The 25,173-nt window shown below is 40.7% G+C and overlaps 1 protein-coding gene and 1 pseudogene across 4 annotated transcripts in view; one reads left to right on the top strand and one right to left on the bottom strand.

Annotated features, from left to right (window-relative positions):
- ENTPD7 (ectonucleoside triphosphate diphosphohydrolase 7) overlaps nucleotides 1–25,173 on the bottom strand; it is a 38,826-nt gene continuing 13,653 nt past the window's right edge. For all 4 annotated transcript variants that reach the window (XM_029201086.1, XM_029201088.1, XM_029201089.1 and 1 more), the window contains 10 exons: nucleotides 23,951–24,156; nucleotides 23,556–23,706; nucleotides 19,253–19,356; nucleotides 17,314–17,370; nucleotides 14,773–14,900; nucleotides 10,695–10,861; nucleotides 8,274–8,598; nucleotides 5,747–5,832; nucleotides 3,957–4,118; nucleotides 1–2,446 (listed from right to left, as the gene is read on the bottom strand). In XM_029201086.1, coding sequence (XP_029056919.1) covers nucleotides 2,215–2,446; nucleotides 3,957–4,118; nucleotides 5,747–5,832; nucleotides 8,274–8,598; nucleotides 10,695–10,861; nucleotides 14,773–14,900; nucleotides 17,314–17,370; nucleotides 19,253–19,356; nucleotides 23,556–23,706; nucleotides 23,951–24,156 — 1,618 coding nt within the window. In that variant the 3' untranslated portion in view covers nucleotides 1–2,214. The remainder of the gene's footprint in view (nucleotides 2,447–3,956; nucleotides 4,119–5,746; nucleotides 5,833–8,273; nucleotides 8,599–10,694; nucleotides 10,862–14,772; nucleotides 14,901–17,313; nucleotides 17,371–19,252; nucleotides 19,357–23,555; nucleotides 23,707–23,950; nucleotides 24,157–25,173) is intronic.
- Nucleotides 9,094–9,667, top strand: LOC114909027 (annotated as a pseudogene).

Raw genomic sequence — 25,173 nt, 5'->3', positions numbered from 1 at the left:
CCTGAGTTTCTCAACTATAAAAAGAACACAATAATCTGAAAGGTTATCATGATGAGTAAATAACATACATAAAATTCTTAAAGATGTGTCTGGTACACAGTAAGTGCTTTGCAAATGGTAGCTATTATCATAGCCAGGATGAAGAATAACTTTTGAGCTAATTAGATTGGACTAATCACCACCTCCTCCATGCTTCAGTTTCATTCTGAGCATACAGATGTGATCACTGTTAGCCGACTAGGCAGCTTTTGAGATCTTTGACTAGATCACACAAGAAAACCAAAAATAGTATTTGGAAACCAAGGTGAGGGGAAAAGAGTTACCTGAGTAGGCAATGGCTAGCAAAACATATTATGACATTATTTATAAGCAGCATTCATAAGGCAAGGGGTCACTCACAGTACAAAGATAAGAAGTCAAAGAAAATCAAGGCAATTTAGAAATCTTAAAAATTAAAGGAAGCTGTGACATAAGCCCTAATGAAAAGTAAAAAGTACTTCCAAAGGAACCTGTAAGACTCTTTGCTGGAACCATTTTCATCTAATTTGAAAACAATTCAAGACTCATGATTTTTTCACCTACCAACCAAGAGTCAGTATACTTATTTTCAACCCAGTATAGTTCTAGGAGGATTTGGATTTATTCTTCTTGGTTTTATGAAGCACTTAATTCCTTTCTGCTCCCAGTATGGAATTTATTTTTTAAGAATTCCACTTTCTTTTCCCTTTAAAGTCAAGGACCTTTCCCCTACTCATGTAATCCTAGAACTCAAAGCTGACAAAAAAGAAAACTGTTTTAACTCTGGGAGCATATTCTTGGGCAGGACATTTAAGGCTACATAGAGGAATGGTTATTAACGTATAAAGAAGGTTCCACGGGGATGAAAAAGAAATCCTTGTGCAATTTGAAGGCTAAATGCAGAGAAAAAGCAAAGCTCCTGAAGGGTAGGAGATAAAAATGTAATTACTATGGCTTTTCCTCTCTCGCCATTAATGGAAATGCTGTTTATGACTGAGAAATCTCTTAAAAAATATTCTGAAAGTTGCCAGGTAGATTATTAACAGATTTATCTGTTTATTCCAAAGTTTGGGATTTGCTTCTTTTCAAATATTCCAAGAGTCAAACTGAGAGAACTTGTTTCTCAGAAAAACATTAATAAATAAGAGCTTGGATTTTATTGCCTTTGTCCACTCTCCTGATACTGTTTTTTCCTTCTTTAAAAACAATCCAAATGCATCCCTTCCCAAAATACATATTGATCTTAACAGTGAAATAAAGGAACTCTTTTTTTTTTAATCTTCCCACATAAGGACTCATAAAAATAGGCCTAGAGGTAAAGATGTTAAAAAAAAAAAAATAGGCCTAGAGGACAGTGACCTGAAACCAGAAAAATCTAGGTCTCCAATTCCCATCACAGTCTCTCCAACCCTACAAGCACACTTAAGGTTCAAAAAGAAAAATTAATGCCCAAACAGCCTGTGAGGCACATAGACATGGAAAAATTTTCTATCCTGGTCTTACCAGGCATCAGATAACATATTGTTAAAATCGTCAATGGACCATTCATTTAGAAAGGGTTCTAACCTTTTAAAATCACGAACTAACATCAGCAACAGTATGTCAGGGATCTTGGACCACACTCACAATGGCTTCTTTGTCGAGTAAGCAAAGAAGCTGTGTTATTTTGGTTGCCTGGAAATTCTTATTTGTTCCACTGAACTGCAAAGATCTTGGATCCCTATTAAAGGCTGTGGATCTCCACATAAGTGATATCTCTGTTACAGAGAAAGAAGGGGCTGCTGCACTTGCTAGAATGTCTTCGGCTTTGAATCAGATGCTCCAAGTTTGGTTTCAACCAGACTTCCAGTGTGCCCAATGCCAAACTTCAAGCTTTAAGGGGAGAAAAGTCTAGATCCCAGGAGCACACCAAATCACTCAGATAAAGGAGTAGAAGCATGCTTCAATTGGACTAAAGTTGGTTCCCTTTGTTAGCACCAATCTCTCATTTAGTTCTTCATAGAGTAAATTACAGCTTCTCTCAGAGAAGAGGACCTGGATATTGAGAATGAATTAAAGTAGGTATTAAAGTAGAAATTTCAAGGCCAAATATCCACAAAGTCAGGCAAAGCAGCATCTGAGGCCAGTACCAGAAAGTGGTGGAATTCAATGGGCAGCAATTCTGAATACTTGAGTTCCCCTAGAACCTGTCCAGCCTCATGGCCCAACCTGTACCCCAATCATGGGCACCACCTCCTCGATCCACAGTAAGTCCAATGGGGTTGAGGCTCGACTTTGTCGGTGGTGAATTCGGCGTAGCCGCAGAAGGTACAGGATGATGGCCAGTAGCACCACCAGGATACAGGCGAAGAAAAGATAGTGGTTGTACACAAAGGAGAGACGGAACCAGCTACCATGGGCTTGTCGGGCACCTTCCTGCCGTAGATCCCTAAGGAAGAAGGTGGAAAGAAATGTTAGTTTAGGAGAGAAATATTTATGCCAATTTAAAAGGCCCAGAGGTTTTACCCATTTACTCCATCCATGTAAACATGCTATAATACCAGCTCCACAGAGCAAGCAAAGCTGAAGCATGTCCCCAGGCCCAGAGCTGGTATGTGTGATTCCTTCTGTACCTTCCTTTCCCCGGCCTAGAGGGAGCCTCACAGGCCTACCCCCTCTAGAATCTGGGGGCAAAATTAGAAGCCAAAGAAATGAACAGTAAGACAAGACTGGTCATCTGTCAAATAAGTCTTAACAGTGACCCCATACCACCCTGGCCTACACAGTTTGTAAATATGGTGCTAATGAGTAGGGTGGCCCCTGAATTTAATCAAGAAATCAGAGTATATCTAAATCTTAAAAAAAAAAAAAAAAAAAAAAAAAGTTGCTGTGCTTCCTGAGGATTTAGGATTTATCTAGAGAAAGCTGTCACTTAATCAATTGTATTGTAAACCGAAGAAAAAATAGACATGTAAATCTAAGTGCAGTGATCTGTCTAGAACAGAAGTCCTTCTCTCATGGTCCAGATACCAGATCCATTTTCATTCTGTTTGACCTGCAGTGTTTTTTAAAGATGTGAATCTCCAAACAGAAAGACCACATATAAAATATGGATTTCTGGCTTCTCGACAAAGGAGAGCTGGCAGATGCTGGGACAGCACTTCTGCATGACGTAATCAGCCTTTTGTTCGGGGCACATACTCTCCAGTTCCCCACTTCTCTCACCCGCCTGGCTTCTATACTGACTTTAAAGAAACAGGCACCAAAGATTAAGGGTTCATCTTAGTTTATTTAAAATAGTCCAGAGGAGAGAGCACCTACAAATTATCCCAAATATCTTATGGTACGTAAGAGCAAGACATCCCCTAAAAGCATCTCAGGTCCTTTGTTCTAACTCTGGCCCACCAAAAAGCCTTCCAAGTCAATGACATCTCTAGAGTGACTCTACCCATTAGGAAAGATTGCTGTATAGGAACAACATATCCCAGTCCTCTAGTCAGATAGAGATAGTTCCAGAGTAACTTTAGTTCATCAGTCAGTATGTTAGAAGTTGTTAGTAAGAGCTTAATTCTAAAGATTGATTTGTTGTAAATAAACAAAACTGAATTCCTGGGAACTCCCTGGCGGTCCAGTGGTTAGGACTTGGTGGTTTCACTGCCGAGGCCGTGGGTTCAATCCCTGGTCAGGGAACTAAGATCTCACAAGCCACGTGGCACGGCCAAAAAAAACCACTGAATTCCTGAAATTGCAAAGAAGAACATACTCCAGACCAATAATTCTCAGACTTCTTTCTGTTTCAACATGCCTGGTAAGTAATAGTAGTTTCACGTGGCAGTAATAAGGGGAGTTTGGGTGGTTTTTTTTTGTTTTTTGAGGGGGAGGTTACTTAAGAAACCTATTCTGAGGCACCAACTAACATCCTCTGAGCTCAAGATGCCAGCTTGGTCAGTCCACTTTACCTGAGTGGTAAGAAGCGTGTTTTATACAAAATGGCTCCCAGTGTCCACTGAACCTCTCGGTCATAGACCAGTTGGGCTGTCTGCAGATTTGGGTAGTCATAGGGAAAGTGGAATCCTTCATGAAGAACTTGGTACATCCAAGCTGACTTAAAACACTGATATCTGTGTGACAAAAAATAATTAGTTTTTTTTAAAGAAGGAAAAGAGGGACTTCCCTGGTGGTGCAGTGGTTAAGAATTCGCCTGCCAACGCAGAGGATGTGGGTTTGAGCCCTGGTCCGGGAAGATCCCACATGCCACGGAGCAGCTAAGCCTGTGCGCCACAACTACTGAGCCTGTGCTCTAGAGCCTGCAAGCCACAACTACTGAGCCTGTGTGCCACAACTACTGAAGCCCGCACGCCTAGAGCCTGTGCTCCACAATAAGGGAAGCCACCGCAATGAGAAGCCTGCGCACCGCAACGAAGAGTAGCCCCTGCTCGCCGCAACTAGCGAGAGCCTGCACGCAACGAAGACCCAATGCAGCCACAAATAAAAATAAAATTTTTTTTAAAAAAGAAGAAAAAAAAGAATTCAAATGCTTTCTGCATATTCCCCCTAGATGTCAAAAAGACCTCTCTTTCCCCGTTTCACCTTCCTCACCTCTAGGTGGAGCCAAATCTGAGCCTCCTTTATGTTAACATTTAACACAAAAGGGAAGAACACCTCTATGCAATGTAACAACACTATTGTGAGTACGTTTTACTTTTCTTTTTCTTTCTTTTTTTTCTAACAGCCCTTATCTTCAGGGAGAATCCTGAAATATCTACAAATATGATGTTTTGGATTTGCTTCAAAATGACTGAATTGTGGGGTGGGAAAACAGATGAAACAAGAGGGCTGGAAGCTGACAGCTATTAGGAGAGAAGCTGGGTGACAGATATTCAGGAGTTCATTAAACTGTTCTATTTTTGTTTATGTTTAAATTTTTTTTAACTAAAACATTTACAAAATGGGAGGACTGATGAACCAAACTGGCAAAATACTGATATGTGTTCAAGCTGGGTGACAGTTACATGTGGGTTTCTGTTACTGTTCTTTCTACTTTTCTGCATGTTTGATATTTTAATTAAAATTTAAAAATAAAAAGACCACCACTTTTGATTTAAAACCACCTGGAGAGAACACTTTTTGGTAACCACCAGTTTCCCTTGGCTTCACTAAAATAAGCTCACTATTTTGGCCTCTACCCTTCAGAAAATCAAAATCTGAAGTAACCAAATTCTCCTTCAACATAAAATCCAATCTGTACTATCACTTGCTCTCTTTCATTCATTGTTCATACGCTTTTTTTAAAAATTTAATTTAATTTTATTTTTTTGGCTGTGTTGCATCTTCATTGCTGCGCACAGCCTTTCTCTAGTTGCGGCGAGCGGGGTCTACTCTTTGTCACGGTGCTTGGGCTTCTCATTGCGGTGGCTTTTCTTGTTGTGGAGCACGGGCTCTAGGCACATAGGCTTCAGTAGCTGTAGCACGGGGGCTCAATAGTTGTGACATGCGGGTCCTAGAGTGCATGGGCTTCAGTAGTTGCAGCGTGTAGGCTCAGTAGCTGTGGCGCGCAGGCTCTAGGGCGCAGGCTCAGTAGTTGTGGTGCACGGGCTTAGTTGCTCCGTGGCATGTGGGATCTTTCTGGACCAGGGCTCGAACCCACGTCCCCTGCAATGGCAGGCGGATTCTTAACCACTGCACCACCAAGGAAGTCCCGTTCATACATTTTAAGGCCACATCTAAGGGAGAAAAGGAAGTTACTTACTTGAGTCGATGCTCATCTGCATGTGATGAAAAGAGGCCATTCTTGAATCTCTGAGTGAGTACTGACCAAGCCATGCCACAGTAATCCTGGAACAACCACAGAGAAATGGTGCAACATGAAATGGGAGGCAAACTGTAAATCCGCCACAGTCATAGCTGTTCCATTTCTAAAGTTACTTGTGGGATACTAGTTGACAAAGGAAAACAGAAATGGCATATTCATTCACCAAACACAGTGCTAGGTCCTGGGCAAAGCAAGTCCCTGAACTCAGGCCACTGAGTGACTTGAGTTACCTGGGAATAGTCCTTTTTATTCCTATTGCCTCCACGTTCACTACGAAGCCTGCCTGACATGGCTCCTGAGCCTCTTAGGCTTCAGATATGGGTAAGGTTAGGACCAGGAGTAGCAACATCAAAAGCCAAACAGAGCTTCATTCTATCCTATGTAGGACTGACATGAGTAGGTCAAACAGATGGAACAGAAAATGGTCAAAGATCTATCACTGGGACTTCCCTGGTGGCACAGTGGTTAAGACTCCGCCTGCCAATGCAGGGAACACGGGTTCAAGCCTTGGTCCGGGAAGATCCCATGTGCCGCGGAGCAACTAAGCCCGTGCACCACAACTACTGAGCCTGCGCTCTAGAGCCCGTGAGCCACAACTACTGAGCCCGTGTGCCACAACTACTGAAGCCTGTGCGCCTAGAGCCTGTGCTCTGCAACAAGAGAAGCCACCGCAATGAGAAGCCCGCGCACCGCAACGAAGAGTAGCCCCCGCTCGCCGCAACTAGAGAAAGCCCGCTTGCAGCAATGAAGACCCAATGCAGCCAAAAATGAAATAAATTTATATTAAAAAAAAAAAAAAGATCTATCACTGGCCTGCCTCTGTGTTGTAATTCTCACCAAAGGAATCATTCCTTTTCGTTTGTTCAGTGAACTAACATTTCCTGCATGTCTACTATATGCCAGGTACTATTCTAGGTGCCAGGGGGATCCAGCAGTGAATAAAACAGACAAAAATTTCGTTCCTTATGAAGCTTACTTTCTAGTGGTGGGGGACAGACAATAACCAAATATACATGCATACATACATACATATACACATACATACACAGAGTGGGTTAGATGATGTAAGTGCTCATGGGAAAAATAAAGCAGGAAAGGGAAATAGGTAATATTGGGGAGGGCTGCAATTCTGTATAGGATGGCCAAGGAAGGTGTCACTGGGACGATAACAGTTGAGTCAAAGTTAAAAAAAACAAAGGGCGAACGAAATCATCTTTTACCTAGGAAAGAAAACATATTAAGCCACTAGCAGTTTGGGCAAGTAATAACCTGAGCCCTTTGATGTTCAAGGGAATAGGATTTGAGGAAGTTTTAAAATGAGAGAAAGATTCAGGCTACGGACGCTTAGGGGACGCTGGAAAGGAAAGGGAATATGAGGGTATTCCTAGAGGCAAGGGCAAATACAAACCAGGTTTTCCTCACTATTTCTTAGGGACTGCCTTTAGAGAACAGAATAGTACTAACACTGCAGATATTATTCCTTTTGGAAGCCTTATACCAAGCGAACCTTAGAGAATTCTAAGAAAGCAGAAGGGAAAGAATAAAAAATATAAAAGAGGACAGATCTCCCCATAAATTTTTCTGATAAAAGAGACAGATAGGGCTTCCCTGTTGGCGCAATGGTTGAGAGTCCGCCTGCCGATGCAGGGGACACAGGTTCGTGCCCCAGTCCAGGAGGATCCCACGTGCCACGGAGCGGCTGGGCCCGTGAGCCATGGCTGCTGAGCCTGCGCGTCCGGAGCCCGTGCTCCGCAACGGGAGAGGCCACAACAGTGAGAGGCCCGCGTACCACAAAAAAAAGAGACAGATATACAAAAATTAAAAAGAGATGAATCCAAATTAAAGCAGACACTGTAGAAAGCTAGTAAACTTTTACCTGTCCAAATAACTAATGTTTTAAACCTATAAGATGCTTAAGTCCTAAATGTGCTCTAAGTGCATGTTTACTTCTTCTGCAATTTAAATGCACTATCGTTGCTTTTTGCAACATCTTTTTAATATTCTAAGTGACCCTATACCATCCTTAAAACTCAAGGTAAGAAAATGAAAGTGGACTTGCCCACCTGTGTGACATCATCTCCAAAAGCACATTACACCTGGGAACAACCAGTAAGGGAAAAATACCTGGAGATGACACTTTTGGCCACAAACATTAATTAAGACTATTGGGAAGTTGGAGGAAAAACCATTAACCACCATGACAATATTAGGCCTGGGTGATAATTTGGGTAATAGGACACCCGTGGAAACCTAAGCTTAATTAATTAGAAGGCAGTATAGCACAGCAGGTTCCTTAACTTCTCTAAGTCCACCTCCTCATCTGTAAAATGAGGGCTCACAGGGCTCCTGCCAAGAATCCAGTGAGATCATGCATGCAAAGCCCTTCGCACGGCATCTGGTACAAAGTCAGGCGTACAATAAATGGCTGCTGCCAGGATGAGTCACTTTATTATTAATAATTTACCTGAGCAGCCTTGGCAAACGTTGGCCCGTGGTAGCGGCCACCGATGCGTAACACATCCTCTGTACAGTAAAAGAACTCGGAGAAACCATAGAACTCGCTGTTGTTGAAGTCAATGGGTGACTGGTAGATGCCATTCAGCGAGGCCTGGCTGGTGCTGGAGCGAGCCAACAGGGGGCTCAGCATGGCCCCACAAGCCACCCAGTCCCCTCTTCCTCGGACATGAAGGACCTGGCTGTTCCTTTCCACCACATCTGTGAGTCCCACAGGCAGGCAGGGATCTAGAAATGGATTGTCAGGACTCAGACCTGTCTTCTGGCCCAGCAACCTGTCACAATGACAAAAACAAACAAAACACATCAGTACTGTACTCAGCCTCCTCTAAGATGCTTCCCAGATATCTTGTTATTCTTCTACATGACACCCCTAAAAACAAGGATGGAGTGTTACCACGTAGTTGTGTCACGTGAACATTTAAATTATGCAAATTCAATTTAGAAAAAGAAAGAAATATGGCAGTGATTTTGTTCAACCTTTTAGTCAACATGTATATTTCCCAATGTATAGTGAAACTGGAGATGTGAATCTGCTGTTCTCCCTCTGGTCTTCATTCCCATTTGCCTCTTAAAAGTGAAAAGATCTCACCATTCTGAGCGCAATTCTAATGTTTAAAAAAACAACTGGGAGGAGGTGAAGTGGGAAGGGCTGAGGAGTGTCCTGAGGCAGGGACCATGGCAGTGGCGCAGTGGCGATGGGTGGCAAAAGTGACCGAGTACATGCCCAGCTCTGAGGGGGAAGGGAGGGGCAGGTTTTGATTCCCACCATGGCCATCACACAGCTCTGGTTAACTAAAGTCTGTACTTGTCTAGCAACAGTATTCTCATTCCTAAAGAGATTAATATGCAGATCTGGCCAAAGGTGGAAATTAAGTAGAGGCCAAATAACTTGGCCAGCCACAGTTAATTACTCATCAGTCCCTAAGACAAATGTTGAAGAGTGGACTTCCTGGGATGAAGATGCACCCACAAGTGTAGAGACTGAAGGAGGGAATGGTAATGTGGCAACACAACAAAATGCTTTGGAACAAGTGGAACCTACTTTAAAGATGTGACACCACCTATAAGGAAAACTCAGAACATTATTAAAAAGAGAGAAACATTAAGTTTTAACATCCCAGGAAGCACAGGTTTCTCTATAGATTAGCAGATACACAAGATGGGTAATCAATCTTCTGAACTAGGTAACTTAGATACATGGTAAAAAAAATACCAATGCATGAGAAGAAGATGCTGCAGCCTCTTCCGAGGCAGCAAAAAACATGATACAGAGATAAAAGAGCAGCAAAACAACAAAGGAAGGAAATGGAAGAGGAAGCACAGTGGCTAAAGTTGGCGTGAAACTTTCATAGTAATTGTTCTTCAGATGCCGTAGTGATCTGAACTCCATAACCCAAGCAACATTTGTATGGATTTAAGAGTACTTTCAGAATACAAACACACTGCTTGGTTTTAATGCATTCATCAATCATCCAGATAACAGGATTCTCCCAAAGCACCTTGAACTCTTAGGAGTTTAGACTCAGAAAAACAAAAAAGACTTATGAGACAATATTTTCTTTAACATGCTCCCAATACAAGGCAATTGACTACTGTAGAGAAATTATTACAAACGGGATAAACCAGTAGCTCTTCAAGCCACTGTTTCCAGCTAAACAAATGGGGGTAAATAGCTTTATGGTGGAAAAGAACTCTGCTCTCTATTATGCTTTCCTTTAATATGCATAATGATAAAAATAATTTTAAATGCTAAAAACCCCACAACTATTTGTACATTATGGTCTAAATACTTCATCTCGTACACAATGAAGAATCAGTGGTCTGTCCAATGCTAGAGGAAAAAATGTCTATTCTGGACTTAAAGAGAATATTTTAAAGGCTAATTTTAACTACTATTTTAAAGGCTAATTTTGATTAAGATACTTTTAATCTTTTATGCACACTATGGAACCTTAAGTCCCACGTAAGATGCAACTCCACTGTAATTCAGAAAACATGTCCTGCGCACTTCCATGTATTGATAAAATGAACTTCCAGTAGCTACATTGCACTGCACAACTTAAACTGGTGACTTAATTGATCTCACTTATCCTGTGGTACCATGTCTGAAGATGGGCGCAGCAAGAAGTCACCACAATAAGCCACTGTACATTTTTGAGTCTTAATAACAAAGATTAGAAGGCACTCTCAAGCAGATCAAGTGGGACTACTAATAGAGGGTCTCTAAAAGATGCTACCCCATTGGCAGGGGTGGTCAGAAAGGAGGAAGCAAGGACGTATCTATCTAGTAGGATGTAACCATTTTTTCCTAATATCTGCAGCCTGACAACATTCTATTGCAGAATCACAGATCCCATGTCAAACATACCTGTTTTTGTTAAGAGTTTCATTCATCACAAGGTCTTCATAGCGCTGCCGGGCAAAGTTGCCCCCGAATCCCAGAAAGGTTGTGACGTAAACCCTATACACATGTTCAGTGTGTTGCACATCACAGCCCAGGTTGAACTCGGCCAGCAAGATCTTCGCAGCTTCTTCCTGTAATACGATGTAAAGGGAACTTTACTTTCGGTTGACTTCTAGAAAGGTATGACATTGCTAATACACTAGATTTCATCTGCTATGACTACTCTTTAAAACGTCTTGTAGCATTCTTTCAACCTCACAGCATTATTTTAAACAAAGACATAAAATGACAAGACTACACAAAAAGGAACAAATCAGAGACTAAATAACAAATTAGAGACTAAAATACTTTCTGTAGTTAGACAGAAGGTAGAATCATTACAGATGATGTCATTATCTGGCGTGTACTTTTCTGATTTTCCAATTCTCCAAAATGGGAATGTACTATTTTTATAATCAAAAAAAAAAAAAATTCAGAGACACATAGTTTTTTGAGGCAGAAGCTTGGTGTGTCTCCCTAGTTTTTTGAGGCAGAAGCCTGGTGTGTCTCCCTTTGCTATCCTTTTCTACTTCAGCCAAAAAGAAAAAAAAAAAATCCTTTGACAAATAAATTTAAGGAATTTGAGAGATCATCATGAGATCTATTCTATGGCTTTTTCTAAAACTATTTAAGATGCCTTAATATTCCCTGTGACAGATTTGAGGATTAGAAAAGTTCAATTTTATTGTACCTCTGTTTTTGTTTTTTTTTTTGACTTCAGGTACAGAGGTTGAATTAGTCATATTCCTCAGTTCATGGCACACTATCATGGCAAAGCCCCACTTTCATTTTATTTATTTACTTCCTTTTATCCTCATACTCACTGCCATTCTGGCTCTTGCCACAGGCAATCATTCTAATGTGCTTAATATGTAGTATTTGTTTGTATGTATTGTTGCAAAATGGGATTGTTTTGAATGTATTTATTTTAAATTTCTGAAAATGCTACTGTGCCCAGCAATTCCACTCCTAGGTATATACTCAAGAAAGCTGAAAACATGTCTACACAAAAATGTTACATGAGTGCTCATAGCAGTGCTATCCATAATAGCCAAAAACTGGAAACAACCTAAATGTCCATCAGCTGATGAATGATAAACAAAATGTGTCATGGTCACACAATGGAATGTTATTCAGCCAAAAAGGGAATAAAGTACTGATATCTGCTACAACATGGATAAGCCTTGAAAACTTTTGCTAAATGAAAGAAGGCTGACATAAAAGGCCACATATTTTATGGTTTCATAGGCAAATCCATAGGGACAGAAAGATTAATGGTTGTCAGGGCTGGGGAGAGGGGAATGGTGAGTAACTGTTGTGGCCTCTCCCATTGCGGAGCACAGGCTTCAGACGCACAGGCTCAGCGGCCATGGCTCACGGGCCCAGCTGCTCCGCGGCATGTGGGATCTTCCCGGACCGGGGCACGAACCCGTGTCCCCTGCATCGGCAGGTGGACTCTCAACCACTGCGCCACCAGGGAAGCCCAGGGCTTCTTTTTGAGGTGATGAAATGTTCTGGAATTTGACAGTGGTGATTGCACAACTTTGTGAACGGTACAAAAAATTAGATATTTAGGATTATTTAAAATGTTTAAAGTACTATTGTGTTATGTCTCTTTGTTTCTTTCCTTTCTTTACTAAGCACAAAGATCCATTATATTGCTATGTACACATCTAATTTGTTGCTTGCAAATATACTTTCTATACCAGTGTTGCTTTCTAAGTCTGCACACACACAAAAAGCCATTTGTTTAAGACTTTAAGGCTCAATGCCACCTGTCACTTATTCCTTAGTATCAGAACCATGCCTTCATTTTACCTGTTGAATACATACTAACAAATATAGACTAAACAGTCTCATAACCTAGTTCCCCAAATCTGCAACCCCACCACAGACAATCTCCTCTGAATGCCAAACCCACATTTTCAACATACCCAAAATTGAACTGCTTGGTGATAGGACTTCAGAGCTAGAGACCAGAAAGATACTCTCACCCAAACCATACCTGTGTGCTTAGCATCAACCCTGCCCTTTCCCCTGTGGTCTCTCTCTCTCAGTGACTAGGTTCTTCACCCTTCCAGTTACCTAAGCTGGACCCTTAGCATCTGGCCATCCCTTCCTGCCCTACCCACATCACCACGTTACACTGTTTTTTTACTCCAAAATATCCCTTGAAATCTGTCCCCTCCCTTCCATTTCCACTTACACTGTCTAGTTTAGCTCTTTAGCACTTCTCACCCAAGGTTCCCCAACCTACAGTTTTTTCTCCTGACACCAAAATTATTTTCTTAAAAAATAGATTGGGGGGCTTCCCTGGTGGTGCAGTGGTTGAGAATCTGCCTGCTAATGCAGGGGACACGGGTTCGAGCCCTGGTCTGGGAGGATCCCACATGCCGCGGAGCACCTAGGCCCGTGAGCCACAACTACTGAGCCTGCGCGTCTGGAGCCCGTGCTCCGCAACAAGAGAGGCCGCGATAGTGAGAGGCCCGCGCACCGCGATGAAGAGTGGCCCCCGCTTGCCACAACTAGAGAAAGCCCTTGCACAGAAACAAAGACCCAACACAGCAAAAATAAATTAATTAATGAATGTCAGATGCAGGCTTGTGACATCCTCTGTCACATAGGGGAGGATGTAACTCAGGCACCCGCAGATAAGCAAAGCTTTCACTTTAAAAAAAAAGAAAAAGAAATAGATTGGAACTCAGTCACACAATTAACATATAGTCACAAAATTCAGAGCTGGGGACCTTCAGAGTTTAATTATTTCACAGATGATGAAACTTAGGCCCATATGACTGCCCTACTCAAAAACCTTTGCTGGTTCCCCACTGTCTACAGATAAAAAAGCCAAATCCCCTAGCATGGCACCCAAGACTCCTTATGATCTAACTTCATCTTATCTTCCCAGCCTTCCCTATTACCACACTTGAAAATCCCATACTGCAACAGGCTATTCATCATCACCTGGACATTCTGGGCTCTTTGCTGTTTTCTGTGCCTTTGTGCATACTGTCACCTCCATGCAGATGGCCTTCCCTCAACCTCCACTATGCAAAAGCCTGCTATCATCCAAGGCCCAGGTAAATACCTTACTTTCCACGAAGGCAGCATGGAAGGCTCCTATTCAAGCCTTTGCAAATGGGGTTGACCCTGCCAGTTCCCACATTGCTGCGGCTCTCTGTTTAGACCCAAGGTTCTCAACCAGAGGTGATTTTGCACCCCCAGGGGCATCTGGCAATGTCTGAAGACACTTTTAATTGTCAAAACTGGGAGTTTGGGGGAAGTACGGGCGTTGCTGCACCTGATAGAGGCCAGGGATGCTGCTAAACATCATATAATGTACAGAACAGCCCTCCACAAAACCCTGGTTTAGATCAAATTACAACACTGTCATGGTCTGCCTGTTATCACAGGCTGTCTCCACTGATAGATTATAAGCTTTTGGGGGCAGTGTAACATGTCTTATTTCTTGCACATACTAGGTGCTAAAAAATGTTTTATTTCTTTTTCCTCTGTATGATGAAACTTCTCCCTCAAAATACATTTTTACATTCTAGTCAGGTAAGGAATAACAGAAGCACAAGGGTGGAATCATCAGTAAAGGAAAGGGAATAACGTTTAATTAACAAGTATGTAATAAATACTGTACTCCAGGATTTATATTATCATGCTTAATCCTCAGGCAACCCTTCCAGATAAGTAGTATAGTTATAATTGCTAAAATGTATTAAACGTTATTACGTGCTGGGCAGCTTGCTAAGTGCTTTATACACGTGGTATTATTTCATCCTCACAACTTTATGAAGTAGATACTATTATTATTCTGTTTTTACACACGAGGAAACTGAGGCTCAGAGAGGTAACCAACCCAAGATAACACAAGCTAGCAATGATCTGAACCAACATTTGGACCCAGGCCATTTGGTCTAAGTCCAAACATAGTGCCCTTCCTTCTCAAAGACTGGCATTCCTAGCCACTGAATTCCCCCAAAAGGTAAAATACCTGTTGTGGAGAAAGGACAGAAGTTGAGGTAGGAACTTCATAAGCAATTTGGAGAGAGGCTCCTCCCATATCCAGTATCCCTACTGTCCTTCTGCGTCCTGTTGCCAATTCCTGGGGAGCCTCGGCATCTGATTCGGAAATAAATAAGAGAACAGAAGGGGTCTAGTAATTAAAAGCCAAAATTAAGTTTAAAGGGAAAAAAACCCCAGAAATCCCTTAAAAAATTGAAAGCAAACTGAGATAAATTAATCTAACTGTACCAACTATATATTATACAAAGAATTACTTTAAGTGACTTAAAACATGGTATTTTGACTATGTATCTCTTGTAGAATATATCTTAATGACAAAAGAAACAAATAAACTGCATTCCAGTAGTTTTATTGGTAATACATTATTGGTATTATTATTTTTAAACAATTAAACATATATTATGAAATAAAGTTAAATAAATGTTTATGTAAATAACTTTAGGAACAAATATTCAGCATAAGAGAAAAAGGACTTGATTTTAATATAAAATCAAAGAAATTAAACAATAATCTTATAATCTTAAATATGAATCAGAACTATCACTATGAGATCATGATTTATTTTTCTTTTTAAAAAAATACAATTTCCTAGCTCTGTCCACTGAAAAGGCCTAGAAGCGATGATAATCCAGGAGCAATGAGCACCGCTGTTGTCTAGACCACAATCTCTAAACATCATTTTCCACTAAAAGAAACAAGGGCTCCTTAAAAAAAAATGGCTGATGCTAGGGTCTGAGAGTAGAAAAAATACAAGATGAGCATAGAATACCATCGTATGCCAATATGCCAGGGAAACAGAAAAGACTACCGGGATCATGTTAAAAGGGTACAAGAGCCAACTTAAATGTGCTCCTACCGGCCAATGATGGTAAAATTTGAGCACCAAAAAGAATAATGATGTGATGGACTGCAAGGCATCAGATAAATTAAAATCTGCAAGTTCATAAGAATACTGAAAAAAAAATTCACTGGTTACCTTCGGAAGTTGCTAGGACACCAGCTCATTATTCAAAAACTTGATAAATAAAAGCAAAGAATCAAGGGTTCATTCTGTTTTTCCCGTAGGAACTATATTTCAGGATAACCAAATGGCTAATGAAGAAAATTTCATTATATAAAAATCCTAACTGTTAAAATGCAGAAAGAATGACAGAATTAGAAAAATCACCATTCTGCAACCTCTAATGAGAAAACAAATCTAAGTAATGATCACAATTGGCTGCTATAGCCATTAGGTGAAAAGTCGATAGAAAATTTTTATAACAGATCAGATCAGACTGACAATACCTGAATCCTGAACACCTGTTCAGTCTTAACATGACTAAAAGTAAGACAACCAGATATTACAAAACTCCTGATGTGATACAGCAGGAAACAGCACCACCTATGATTTATTCTTGCCAAAAGAACTGAATCTGGGTCTAATCAAGCTTCTATACCTAACCTCCAGTTTACAGAACAAAAGCGGGGGAGGGGAGGAAAAACATGTTAAAGATCCCACAAAGATTCAGTCAACCAAAGCCAGAATGTGGCAAATTCATTCCATCAAGTGACCCAGTTTTGGTTGTTTTTTGGTTGTTGGGTTTTTGTTGTTGTTGTTGTTTGTTGAATGATTTGGAAAAAAGAGTTTGGGGGGAAGGTTAACTGTTATAGATTAAAAGAGACCTATCAATCAAATGTAATCTGTGATCTATGTTCAGATTCTGATCTGAACAAGACAACTACAAATAAATATTCTTGATACAATCGGGGAACTCTCTACCTAGGTATGAGATGGTTGTTATCAATACATAATATTAGGAATTGTTAAGTTTGTTAAGTTTAAAAATGGAACTGAGGGGGAATTCCCTGTCTGTCCAGTGGTTAAGACTCCACGCTTTCACTGCTGAGGGCCCAGGTTCAATCCCTGGTTGGGGAACTAAGATCCCACAAGCTGCATGGCATGGTGCAGCAAAACAATTTAAAAAAAAAAAAGAAAAAAATCAAATAAAAATGGAACTGTGGATATTTTTGTTGGTTTGTTTTGAAACTCCTTATCTATTAGAGGTATTACTGAAGTACATGAAGACAAAGTGATTATGTGTGGTGTTTGCTTTTAAAAATCCAGTAGGGTTACAGCAGAAAATAACACAACATTGTAAAGCAATTATACTCCAATAAAGATATTTTTTAAAAAACCCAGTAGGGAAAAAAACCTGTGTTGTATGGAAGGAGTGTGGGAACAAAACAATGGCAAATTGTTAATAACTGTTGAAACTAGGTAATGGGTTCATGGAGGTTCATTTTATTAATTACTCTACTTTTGTGAATGCCTGAAACTTTCCATATTAAAAAGTTAAAAAGAAATAAAAGAAAGCAAATTACGACTGGGAAATGAAGCATCTTAAGTTTTGAAAAAAGAAAGAAAAAAAAAGAAAGAAAACTCAAAATTAGCACTTACATGCTACTGATAGGTTATGACATAAACCTACAGCCCTTAGAACTGTCATAAGAAGACAATACTACTCACCATCCTCATGGTCGAATCTTCCCAAAACAAAGTTGATTCCAATCCATGCATAAACCCCTAAGTAAGAAATATAAAAGCCCTTGCTTAATCCTCTACTGCTATAGCATGTATATAACTCTCCCAGGGCTGCTCTTTTCCTCCTTTTCTTGGAAAAAAAGTGATAACAGTATTTTATTCCACACTCTCAGTGGATGAATTTAAAATCTTTTATCTTGTGATGTTTTTCCCTTTTAAAATTATTTGCATTTTCTAAATTTCTTACAATGAATAGGAATTAATGTATAAAAATAAATGTAAAAAGATAAAAATCTTGGAGTTCTAGTTCTGGGCAAGCACACTCACCCTGTCTCCCTACTGACTACAAGTATAAACTCTGGATAGAATATTTGGAGCAGCTGAGAACTCTGAAAGTAAATGATAGTGGGCACACTGGGACAGAGATCAGACTTTAAAGTACCACCAAAACCACAGTGAGTTTCCCATTTTTCCCCCTCAGATACTGCCTGGCCTGGACTCAAAATCAGCTTGAAATACAAAAGTACACACCAGATGTGGACAGAAAGAACTTCAAGACCTTGCTTTGTGGTCCAAGGATCAGAAAAGGGGACTCCAAAGGTTCAGAAAGAGTGGCAAGAAATTCCTTGCTTTTTTAAAAATTCTGTTCTCTCCTACCCCAGGCAATCTTGCAACAGCAGAGGTAGAGACTGGGTAGATGCCTAAACCAGGCATGTGAGAGATGTGAATCCTTCTTTCTGACCAGAGGAGCTACAGCCTCAAGAGCTGGGACAAATCCCTATTGCTTTCTTTTTCTCCCTCCGTCCTCTACCACTTAGCCTTGGATATAGATGCAGTCATGGGAAATGCATGGCAGAGTGGGCAAATTAAATCCCTGGCTTTCTGACCTAAGGACCATGAAAGTGAACCTCAGGGAACCAGAAAGTATTGGGGAGGCTGTGGAGAGTGGGGAATAAACTGGTGTAGGAACTCCTGGACTCACATGCATGATCTGACTCTAAACAACATATCAAAGCTTTTGAGAACTGACATACGGGCTAGTCAACACATTTGTATGGGGCTGTGCCCAGGTTCAGACGGGCCACTGGCTGGCACACACATGGGACAAATCCAAATAGCCGTGCCAAAGCTTTGAAAAATGAATCAGCAGAATCACAGCCCACAGAAGCCAGGTCAGAACTTAAGGCTTGAACCTAACCAGTCTGCTAAGACAAAAATTAACATTCTCTTTATGATTGAAACAAGACCCAGGGTCTAACAATGTAATATTCAAAATATCCAGGATACAATATAAAATGACGTGTCAGGGCTTCCCTGGTGGCGCAGTGGTTGAGAGTCCGCCTGCCGATGCAGGGGACACGGGTTCGTGCCCCGGTCCGGGAAGATCCCACATGCCGCGGAGTGGCTGGGCCTGTGAGCCATGGCCGCTGAGCCTGCGCGTCCGGAGCCTGTGCTCCGCAACGGGAGAGGCCACAACAGTGAGAGGCCCGTGTACCGCAAAGAAAAAAAAAAAAAAATGACTTGTCATACAAAGAACTAGGAAAATCTCAACCTTTCCAATCTCAAGGGAAAAGATGCCAACCCTGAGATGACACAGGTGTTGGAATTATCAAATAAAGCAGCTATACAGCCAGGAAATAAGAGCAGTCTTCCAATGAATGGAAAGATAGAAAGTCTCAGCAAAGAAATGGAGTAAAACCAAATGGGAATTTTAGGACTGAAAAAGGCAATACTGAGATTGAAAAAGGTGAATCTTTTCCTTTATGTGAACTGCAACTAGAAGACAAAAGATTTTCTGTTTTTCAAGAAATTGAAACATAATTCATCATACAGGCCACATTTGGGCTACATGAGAACATGCATTCAACTCCACCCCAAAACTACAAACCCCAAGTGCAAGCTTTTACTCCTCAAGGCCCAATACCTTCCTGCTTCCCAGAGATCACTTCTGCCTGAGACTGAGAAAAGAGGAAGTCAAACTCCAGAGGTAAATCTTTCACTAGATCAGCCAAGATAGCCAACTGCTTCCTGCAAGAAAGAACAAAAAACCTGAGTTAATGGTTAAACTCTCTTCTCACAAACAACCTCAACTTGACCTTCTACTTAGCCTTGTTAGACCTCGCTGTTCACCTACCCAAGACACTTGATCCCTGCTTCTCTTTGGTACCCCCTTCGAGATTTCAAAGGTTTAAAATTACTCAAAAGTATAGCCTCCTCAGGGCAGGAATAAAGACATAGACATAGCGAGTGGACTTGTGGACACGGGGCGGGCAGGGTGGGGGGAAGCTGGGGCAAAGTGAGAGTAGCATCGACATATATACACTACCGAATGTAAAATAGATAGCTAGTGGGAAGCAGCCGCATAGCACAGGGAGATCAGCTCAGTGCTTTGCGATGACCGAGAGGGGTGGGATAGGGAGGGTGGGAGGGAGATGCAAGAGGGAGGAGATATGGGGATATATGTATGCATATGGCTGATTCACTTTGTTGTATAACAGAAACTAACACAGTATTGTGAAGCAATTATACTCCAATAAAGATCTATTTTAAAAATAAGTATAGCCTCCTTCTTAAAAGGCAATATGGTAACAGTAATACTTATCCTTTATACAATGTTACAATTCAAATAGTATTAAAAGATGAGACTATGGTTCTATGCCTCTCACAGGCTAAGTATGGACAAGCTACAGGAAACTGAAACACAGTTTCATAATCTATAAAACAGATGTAATTACATTACTCCTAACCACTATGAAAGGAAGCTGTTAAATTGAGGAACACAATCTCATCCTTAGATCTCACACAATACAGAAAAAGTGTCTCACATCACCACATAAGAAGCACTGTTTGGCCCACAAATTTTTACATGATCCTTTACATTAACAATGAACTTTTAAACCTCCTTTTCCATATTTCAAGGTTGATTTTTTTTTTTCTTTATAAAAATCTTATCATTTGGAAAACCCAGACCAGGATCAAAATCCAAAGGTCATAATTTGGGGATGACGCTTGAAGCTTAGTATCTACAGCGCTGTTTTGTCCTCTAAAGTTTTATGTTATTAGTATTATCAGATAAAAACAAGCAAAGAAACAAAGCTAGAAGTAATCATATAAATCTAGAGACAATGCTCGTTAAAAATAAGAGCAATTATCTTGGATTTTTAAAATTACTCATTACAAAAATATTCTGCTGGCTATCCTGGTTGCCAGCATGACTTGGTGAAGAATGTTATTAGCATTTGAAAGTGAAAATTACATTTAAAGTAATAATCTTCCAATATATAACGTCATTGTTATACACAAGAAATTTTTATGATAAAAATTTCATATGGGAAACTAGAGGTGCTATTTTGCCCTCCTTATTGGATATGGTTCTAAACTACCCAAAGAAGAGGGCTTGCTGGTTTCGGTGATGACATGGAAGAATGGGTACCAACACACACTGCTGTTTGGAATATAAATTACTGGTACAACCTTTCTAAAGGGCAATCTGGGACTAGGTATCAAAGTTTTTAATGTGCTTAACCTTTGACCCAGCAACTACATTTTAAGACATTTATTGCAATGAAATCATCAGATAAGAATACAGAGAGAAAAAATACTACAGCATTATTTATAACAATGAAAAACTGGAAATAACCTAAATGCACATATATCAGTAGTGACTGGCTAAATAATTTATGGGATAGTCATGCAATGTAATAGTACACAGATGTTAAAAGAAATGACGTCAATTTATATCTACATGTATTGACATGAAAAGATGTCCAATATATTTTGAGTTCCAACAGGTTACAAAACAGTACATATAATATGATCCCAATTTATGTTAATAAACAAAACACTCTTCATGTATTACACAGGATAGGACAGAACTTTCATTTTCTAAAATTCAATATTGTTTCTTTATTAAAAAAGAACATTTTATGGCAAAACATTGACAATTGTTGAAGCTGGGTGGCAAGTAAATGCGGATTCATTACATCATTCTCTCTACTTCTATATACATTTGAAATTTCCCATAATAAAGTTTTTTTTCTTAAATTATCACTTCGTAATTCTTTAAAGGTATTTCCATCACAAACTAAAAAGGCAGTGGAACAAATTCTGTTAGTCTAGGCCTTCAGCAAAAAAATAAAACCTAGTGCTAATAAATCCAAAATACAGTCCAGGGGATTCAAACCCATTTTGAATATTGCTCACAAATGCTAATAAATTAACAAAGCATTAATTATACAAAACAGGTTCTTGCAGTGATTGTTACACTTACGTCAACAACTATAGCTACCTTAGAGGTAGCAATGATTTCATAAGCCCAGGGTAGATCTAGGCATTATTAAAAGAGCTGATCAAAAAACAAGTTAGGGCTTCCCTGGTGGCGCAGTGGTTGAGAGTCCGCCTGCCGATACAGGGGACACGGGTTTGTGCCCCGGTCCGGGAAGATCCCACATGCTGCGGAGCGGCTGGGCCCGTGAGCCATGGCCGCTGAGCCTGCGCGTCCGGAGCCTGTACTCCGCAATGGGAGAGGCCACAGCAGTAAGAGGCCCGCGTACCGCAAAAAAAAAAAAAAAGTTAAAGGCAAGTTCTTTAAAAATTCTTAAGATAAAATAAATACTAATATTCAGAGCTTCCACGATGACAGGGAACATCTTAGACAAATGGGGTGGAGCTACATAGTTGATTTTGTTTAAATAGAAACTTCTTTGACAAACAGAGGAAAGGCTGGGCAGTGCCAGGAGATGAGGCAATCCTCTCCTTTGCTCCAGACACACAAAATGTGGCCATTTCATCACCCTGCTGGTTGGCTCTGCCTTTTTGACCTCCGAGTCAGCTTTTTCTCTGGCCCTCCACCCTCCTTCCTTGTTTGTGAGACCTTAGTCCACTCATAGCCCTGTGATGTGGCACCACTTATGTCATCCATACTCTTCACATGGTTTCTAAAAGTTTGAATGATGTATTACTTATGTCAAAAACAAAAATTCTAAATTTCATGTGTAGTATGATTACAATTTTGTAGAAGTTACACATAGATATACAGAGAGAAAGGAATAGGACAAAATGAAACAGTTTTGATAGGGCAGTAGAATTATAACTTCTTTGTTTTGATTTTAAGATTTCCTTTAATGATGTAAGGTTCTAGCAATAGCATTTTAAACTTTAGTTTTAAAAATAAGTAAAAACAAACCAAAAAAAAAAATTTAAAGATCAAGATGTATGGGAAAACAAGGAGCTAGAAGGCCTTTCAGATTGACAAATGGCTACATAAAATAATCTGCTTCTCAACAGTAAACCAGTAACTCTGTGTCTGAGCAGAAGGAAAGTAGTCAACTGGAAGAAGTGTTGACATACATGTCTGGCACAAGCAGAATGGAGCCCTACACACATGGCAGAGGTTTTCATTGCTGTTGGCCAAGTACATGAAATGAAACTTTGTGGAAAAGGGAACTGCTATTTATCAAGGAAAAACATTTAAGCTAATAAAAAATACCCTATGACTATGAGACTGTGAACATTGCAGAAGGATGGGTGCTCAAGTTAAGGGAGCTCATTCCTACCTCAAGACCATAATAAGTATGGAGGGGTCAGGGAGGTGTCAAAAGGGAGCAATCACAAACAAGGAGGGGTCTGACCTAAGCATAGCTGCTGCCTCTTCGTCTTCCTCCTCTTTCAGTGAAGGAAAAAGGATCAGGTGGCAAAAAGCCAGGCTAAACTGCCAAGGTCAAGTGGAAAAGACTTAACCAGCAGGGGTTGAAAAAAGTGGTCTAAAGCAATGGAGGCTAAGCTTTGCAAGTAGCACCAACTATCATCAGGGAGCCAGGCAAAGTTATAGAGAAAACCCCATTCCTCCCAGAGCCCTCCTACTAGACCCCAGGTACCCAGTCCCTCAGGTGACCCTCCTACTACCCTTCTGAAATTATGCTCCCCTTCTAGGTGCCTCATGATCCAAATTTATTACATCACCACTGCTCCCAACCCTCAATCAAAACTAAGAATCATTACAACCATCTCAAATAGATATTGATCCCAAAGAAGCAAACGACATGGAGGTGTGATCAACTGATTGCGAAATAACGGGGTGTAGGAGTGGCTCTGCTCTATTTTGAGCAAGAAGTCTTTTAGTGCCACCTGTCAACTCTGTGTGCTGTACCCACATCCTGGGAACCACAGAGAATAATGTATAAAACTGCACTTTCAACTCTTGGGCCACCCACTCTCCTGCATCTCACCTCTCGGAGAGAAGCCTCATGCCTGCTGTGCATAGGATGTAAAGGGGGGTCTCCTTGTGCTTCCTCACAGGCACATGAGCAGCAGCAAAGCTCAGCAGAGGACGAAGGTAATCGCTGGCATGTTCTGGAGTGTCTGCCATTGCAGAGATTCCTTAAGTAAGATAAAATACTTTCTTTAAAGAGCAGATCACATAGACTCAGAAGACTGATACCCCATAAGGTTCTGTTTAAGATCCTAAACATTTATTTCATAAGAGAAGGGTAGCAATGAATCCCTCCCATTATCCAGAACCTCCAGAAGAAAAGGGTAGCTTTCTTTCCCCCTCTTCTCTTCTGTCCTCTCATTTCTGTAGCAGATAAAAGAGACTGACAATGAAATATATTCCATTTAGTACCTGGCTTGATTTTTTTAACCACTGGTTGGCTGTTACGGTCTCTCATCTGTTTGATGTCCAACAAGTCATGAGGATTCCCATTATGTCTTGGCCAGAAATAAACAAAAATCCGAGAGCCACTGCTGCCACAGTCCACAACAAGTCCATAATTTAGATTTGGGTCTTCAGTGTCAGTAGCTTCAAGATCTCCTACTCGAGCCAAATACCTAAGCCGGGCAAAAAGAGAAACTAGTGTTAAGCAAATAGCACCACCACTTAATTCATCTGTTCGTGAGTCTTCATTAAGTGCCTACATGTGCCAGGCACATGGGACTACACATCCTAACAAAGGAATGAAACAATATTGGCCATATTTACTGATGTATATGAGGCAACAGCTGGTTTATACTGAAATTAGGTAACCAAAAGACTCCCCTAAGTTTGGGGTTAGTTCTGAAACTGGCCAGGGTAGCAAATCTTTTACTAAGCATTAAAGGGCTTCTAGGCCTGAGTAAATACTGAGCCACTAAATTTGAGGGTGGTTTGCTATGCACACTAGATAACTAAAGCAATTCTAATAATTTCTTCTCTATTTATCTATCCTTTCTGTATATAAACATGAAGAATATGGCGGAATGATATCTGGCTGACAGCAGGAAGACGGAACAAGTAAAGATGTTACCACCAAAATCCCAAGGTTTGAGTCTCAGCTCTAGCACTTTCTATGTTTTGTGACCTTCAGGAAATTACTTCTCTCAAGCTGTTCCCTCATCTGTGAAATGAGGGTAGTTAGGAGTCTCTACTCTCAGAGAGGCAAAAATGTATGTTGAGCAGTTAGCACAGTGCTGTGCTTGTTACATAGCTATTGGGAGAACAAACAGCAGAAGACTCTCTGGAGAAAAGGGCTGAAATACCCAGAAAGAAAAGAAGGCTAAAAGCTGATAAAACCCTTCTTCTGAGTGATGAGGCTTTAATAAATACTAAAGTTTCCTCAGAGCGTACGGGTCTGAAAAGTACAAACGTCACTGATGACTCCTCTTCAAAGGCTTCACCTGAAGAGGAGCCCGGTGAGAATGAGAATGGCTTTTAGCTTATTACTCAAAAAAGGAGAGCTCTTTCTTTTCTTTTTTTTTTGCGGTACGCGGGCCTCTCACTGTTGTGGCCTCTCCCGTTGCGGAGCACAGGCTCCGGACGCGCAGGCTCAGCGGCCATGGCTCATGGGCCCAGCCGCTCCGTGTCATGTG

This window comes from Monodon monoceros, unplaced genomic scaffold (genome assembly GCF_005190385.1).
Source record: "Monodon monoceros isolate NGI ecotype Baffin Bay Population unplaced genomic scaffold, NGI_Narwhal_1 Super_Scaffold_4, whole genome shotgun sequence".
NCBI classification, from domain to species: Eukaryota; Metazoa; Chordata; class Mammalia; order Artiodactyla; family Monodontidae; genus Monodon; species Monodon monoceros.
Note: the sequence above shows the minus strand (reverse complement) of the source record. Positions and strands in the feature narration are given on the sequence as shown.